The following is a 6,000-nucleotide window of genomic DNA, read 5'->3' on the forward strand; positions in this document are numbered from 1 at the left end:
TTCACTGAGCATAGTATCCTCTAGGGCCATCCATGCTGTCATAAGAAAAAAATCACGTAAATGCACAAAAAAATGTGATTAGGAAGACAAAGTATCAAACAACTAAGAAAGCTACTTACTTAGAAATATGAGGAAAATGTATTAACTAGAAATATTTTAAATCAGTTAATCTCATTCCATTGTCTTATAACAATATCATAAAAATGATTGTTTTCAGCAGAATAAGTGTTTTTTTAAATGTCTCTGTTCCTCTAATGCATCTCATTAAGAGCTGTCAAAAGATAACTTTTCTTGAAATTTGGCTCTAATTATATCTCTCCTGCTCAAAATCTTTTCCCACTGCCTTGAAGATAAAAGTTCAAATTTCTTACCCCAGTATTTTCAACATTCTTGGTGATATGCCTTCTTTCCAACCCTACTTCCCATTATACCTCTTCATACCTCCTGTTTCAGGCAAACTAAACTATTTAATATGGATGTATCTTCTTAATACTGATTTATACTGTTCTCTGGCTAGAAAGTCATTCCTCCTCATGTTCCAAGTGTACCAAGCCCTGGCCAGTGTTGCTCAGTGGTTAGTGTCAGCCCCTGCATGAAAGGGTCTCAGGTTCGATTCCCAGTCAAGGGCATGTACCAGAGTTGGGGGTTTGCTGCCCCCCACCCCCGCCCAAGGTCCAGGTAAGTGCAGGAGGCAGTCAGTCCATGTATCTCTCTCACAGCGATGTTTCTCTCTCTCCCTCCCTCCCTTCCACTCTCTCTGAAAAAGCAATGGGGGGAAAAAGCGTACCAATATTTAAAAGGCCAGCTTCCTTTCTTTTTTATTTTGAATGATTTGAGAGCGTGAGAGAGAGAGGGAGGAAGGGAGAGAGAAAGAGAAACATCGATTTGTTGTTCCACTCATTGGTTGATTCTTATATGTGCTCTGACCAGGGACCTAACCCAAAACCTTGGAGCATGGGGATGACACTGTAAGGAACTGAGTACCTGGCCAGGCCTGAACTTCCTTTCTTTATGAAGGTTTTCCTGATTCCCCTGTCTGAATTCCTCATGTGTATCTCTCTTATGGCACTTAGTGCTTTCTCATATTAACTCTTATTATAGTTAACCCCCTACATGAAAAGCTACTTGTAGACCAGTGTGTTTACCTTTTTACTGCCCATAATGATCACAACAGTCACAGGTAGTTTAAATAACTGAGTTTGAGGAAGCCACTATTCCAGTAATGGCACTATCAATGAGAGAGAAACAGATACAGACATACCTCGTTTCATTGTGCTTCACAGATGCTGCATATTTTGCAAATTGAAGGCAGAAAGATTCTCCACTAGCAATATCTCTGAAGTATGCCTATACTGCAGATTATCATGTATGTGAGCCAAAACATTTACCAAGTGGTCCTTCAAACCAAATGTCTCACTACCACTGTTTGCTAAAATGTCTGATTTTATTTCTATTCTTTTGGGCCAGTATGCATAAGGCTGATTAAATTTACAAGTTTACTTGATTTTAAAAATCTTGGAAATCACAAAATTTTAATAAAGAGGAAGGGGGAAACTATGTCTGAAATGTAAAACAATTTTTGTTAAACAATGCTGAGAATAATCTGGCTAAATATCACTAAAGTATACATTTCTATTCATAACTCCTTACTAGAATTACCATGTAGAACAAACACTTTGGCGGACCACAAATAACTGTGGAGCTAGTTACCCTTACTTTATTTACTATTTCTAAGATTCATGAATTTATTGCCAAGCCCAAAGTCAATGAGAAGTAGCAAATTAGGTAGTCAGAGGCTGTCTATATAAGCTGAAATCAATGAAAAGTCAAAGTCGCCAGCCTAAGTGAGCAAAGAGGAGCAAAGTGAGCAAACGGGAAAATGAAAAGTAGACTGAAGAATTCACAAAGCCAAGCAGTCTCAGACTACTGAGTAAGGAGGGTCAAGTTCCTCACTAGGTCTTAGTGGCTTCATTATGTTCTAGCATAACACAGTAATGAATCCTCATAATGTGAAATCTTAGTTATCAAGTAAATTATGTTCCTCAGTTTGTTAAAGAAGTGATATCATTTGGAGAGGCTTTTATCTAAAAGTTGTCGGGTTCTTTAAAGGTATAACTCTCAATTCCTTAGAAAATTCAATTACTATACAAAATATTCCATTTCTCCTAGACAGAGAATGAAAATTTTGCTCTAATTCATACCAAATATTTTTATTTCCTCTTTATTAGTTACTATCAATATTTGTGAGTTAATATGACTTTATTTTTTATCTAACAACTAATACAAAACAATGACAACACACAAAGCAGAAAATTCAAACACTTCCTTACACTTTATTTTAAAAGTAGCAAGTTAACTACACTAAAAGTACTTGACACGCTGTCATCATGTAATATTTGGTTCCCATAACTGAGAGCATCTGTCTGTTTTCAGATTCTTAAATCTTAGGCACTAAGTATTTATAAACCAAACTTAAGAAAATTAAATGGTATGTTCACTCTGAACACTCAGTTAATTTTAATTTGAGAGTTTTTAACTTTGGTGGTCTCTTAACATTAAGTAATCAAAGTCCTTCTATCAGTAAAAATAGAGTAAAAGACTTACCAAAATCATCCCATCGCCACTCCCATCAATGATGTATAATAATGTGATTGCTCTGAATTGATATAATTCTCAAAGAACATCTCATAAAACAATCTAGAAAGGTTTATAGGGATTATTTTTATCATAGCTGTAAAGTGACAGAAAAATTGGTCTGATTTCTAGTTAAGTATGCATCTACCACTTGTCAAACACATCACAATTAATCCAAATGAAAATCTAAATAAAGTGCATTATCTCAACTTGGTCGTTGTGCAATACGTCTTTGCATCTTTGATACAAAGTAATGGTTCTGAATTAGGCATGTAGAAACCTGCATGGTAACTAATCTGCACTCAATTGTTCATGTTCAACCTCAATCAAGAACAAATCTGAAAAACCAGCAATAACCGTAGAAAAACAGTGGAATTGGCTCTTACAATATGCTGCCAATGGCCAAGATCATCACAAACTACTAAACTCAGTTCAAAACCCCAATTAGGCACTTTATAAAAACTTTTAAGTCGGCCAGTGTGGCTTAGTGGTTGAGTGTCCGCCCATGAACCAAGAGGTCATGACAGTTCAATTCCCTGTCAGCGCACATTCCGGGGTTTCTGGCTTGATCCCCAGTAGGAGCATGCAGGAGGCAGCCCATTGATGACGTTTCTTTCTCTTGGATGTTTCTATCTATATCCCTTTCCCTTCCTCTCTCTCTAAAAATCAACAAAAACATATTTTTAAATTTTTTTTTTTAAAAACCACTGCAACGGGGTAGGCCTGTTCATTTAGGCATCTAACAGCCTTCCAACTCACAACCAGAATTAAATTCAACCTAATACCTCATATTCAAAATGACTAAACAGCTTTGTAGGTAAGTAATCTCATCTATTTGGTACCATTTCCTAGCTAGCCACAGGACAGGTCAAACATAATGAAGCATTCAGAAATAAATATTCTCCAACAATCAACACATATCACTATAAATAGAAAAATGTCAGGCCATAAAAGTGCCATTCTGGTTCCTAACAACCTCCTAGTAAAAAATTAGCCAAATGAGAGTTCGAAGGTTTTCTCTTGTCTAGAGAAATCTAAAATAGTTAATTTGGGGTGTTATCTGAAAAGAAAAAAAAAAAGTTAATTTGATCCTGAGAGATAACACATTTCAACAAATTTGAAGTGCTAGGTTACATTAAATGATTTGGGCCTTTGAGGTCAGATTATATAGAATACACAAGATATACATCAGTGTTCATCTTATTAAGATGAAGTAGCCCAAGGTCAGAATTTCAAATTTCAAAAAAATTTTTTTTTAATTTTTAAAAATCCTCACCCAAGCATATACTTATTGATTTTAGAGAAGGAGGAAGGGAAAAAGGGAGAAATATCGATTTGAGAGAGAAACATCAATAGAGGATAGAACCAGCAACCTAGGTATGTGTTCTGCTCTGGAATCAAATCAGCAACCCTTCCGTGTACTGAATGATGCTCCAACCAACTGAGACACCAGCCAGGGCCCCAAAATATTTTTTATAATGAAAATGATCCTCTCTTCAAATGGAATTCTTTTGTAAGATGAATAGTCCTCATTTTCTTAAAGAGAGACAGAGAGAGAGAGAACAAGATACAACCCACCTGCCTGCATTATTTGCTGAATACTGTTATCTAAAGGTCTCTAAGCAGACACCGAGGAAAATAAATTTACCATGGCATTAGGAACGCCTGCCATTCACATTACACTCGCATTCTCTGTTGTTAACTGACTTATCTTCTAAATCCCTGAAAAAAGCAAAGTAGTAGAGACCTTGGCCTCTAGCAATCCAACACCAATCATTTCCTAGGGGAAAGCAATGAGAAGAGACAGGAGAGACAAAGAACAGACCAAACAAATGGAAAAGATGACAAAGGTCAGGTGAGAAAGCATTTGATCGACAAGTTTGGAGAAAACTCATTTCCAGTTCTACAGATGTTCAATAAGTGGGACTGGAGGGCGGTTAAAAAATAATGGATAATGCTCATTTGGAGTGGGGGAGAGAGATAAGAAAATTAACGTTCTCCAAAAATTTAAGTTAACTGAACTCTTAACATTACAAAACAGCAATTATCCAAGGACTTGTCACAAAACGTTTTGCCTAGAGTTGGCAGCCAAAGGCTGACCAGTAGTGGCTGAAGGCTAAGTAGGAAATGCAACTGAGAGTGGCTTCCACCCTCCCCCACTCTGCCTGGTGCCTTTTCCGTTTCCACTCAGGAGAGGCCCATAAGGGAGGTGGAAAAGCAATTCCCCAAACCGGGCTTTTTGGGTCTTTTCTGTAGCACAAACTCATCTTCCACACACTTTTATTTCGCCGCTACTGCTAATCAAAGCACGTACTTGAGTAGGTTTTGCATCCACAGTTAGAGACGACCCATTCCAATCACGACCCACTTGGCCTTCTGCGGCGGCGGAACGTGCCTCTCGCACCCAGCCCAACGCCCTTTCCCGACTCCGCTCCAAAAACAAACACGGAAAAACGACGAGAGAGTTTATCCACACGAAAACCCTGAGGCGCAGGCCAGGGTACGCGGGCCGACCCCAGCCTCCCCTCCCCCGCGCCGGCCTGCACGCCTTCCCAGCCGCCAGGAACTCGGCACTCACCGTCAGGCCGGTGCCCAGCACGATCACGTCGTACTCCTCATTCATGGCGGGGCAGGCGCGGACAGAAGCCCAGAGAAAGGAGAAAACACAGGATGCTAGGGGCCAGGGGTGATATGGTATACCCCGAGGACGAGGGGAAACCGCTCAGGCCGGTCTGGGTGGAAGAGAAGGGGAAGTCAGGAGGAGAGAGAAAACCAAGATGCAAACGAGGGAAGCCAGCCGCCACCTCAGAGGGGAAGAGAAGAGCGGGGCGGAGGGGGAGGGAAGGCGGAAAGGGGAGGGGCAGGCGGGCGTCAACCCGGACTCGGCAGCCAGGAGGGGCTCAAAGGAGGAGCACGGAGAACCGTCCATCATACCCTTCCCGCTGTTTCATTGGCCACTTCCCCATTGCCCGCCCAACCATTTTCGTTTCCGAGTTCTCGCGAGACGAGGGCGGGACGTTCCTATCTTGGGTTCCGGTACCGCGCCCAGCTTGCCGCGCTCGTGATTGGGAGTGGAGAAGGCCACGCGCCGGCCCTAGAGGGCTGGGGAGGAAGCGTTCCTGCAGCTGGAGAGTGGCTGTCCAGTTCGTTATTCCAGCTGCCGTACCGCAGCCGACGCCCCGAGGCGCCATTGGACTTTCAGCCTGCGCCGGCCACGTGGGCCTGCACCGGCCGGCACTGTCTGGGCTGGTGCGGGCGCGAGGAAAGCTGCGGGCTGCCTCTGGTTAGGCCCGCCCACCTGGAGGTTACTTAAAGTGGCCTGACCCCAGCTGCGGACTGCGGTCCGGCCTCTCCGCCCTGGAGAGC

General features: G+C 41.8%; 1 protein-coding gene across 1 annotated transcript in view; it reads right to left on the bottom strand.

Moving 5' to 3' along the window:
* The window catches only part of GDI2 (GDP dissociation inhibitor 2), a 33,229-nt gene extending 27,749 nt beyond the window's left edge, over positions 1–5,480 (bottom strand). Inside the window, exon 1 of the mRNA XM_081154538.1 lies at positions 5,213–5,480. Coding sequence (XP_081010664.1) covers positions 5,213–5,257 — 45 coding nt within the window. The 5' untranslated portion in view covers positions 5,258–5,480. The remainder of the gene's footprint in view (positions 1–5,212) is intronic.
* Positions 5,481–6,000: the final 520 nt, after the last annotated feature.

Source organism: Miniopterus schreibersii (assembly GCF_964146895.1).
Source record: "Miniopterus schreibersii genome assembly, chromosome: 1".
Classification (NCBI taxonomy): Eukaryota; Metazoa; Chordata; class Mammalia; order Chiroptera; family Miniopteridae; genus Miniopterus; species Miniopterus schreibersii.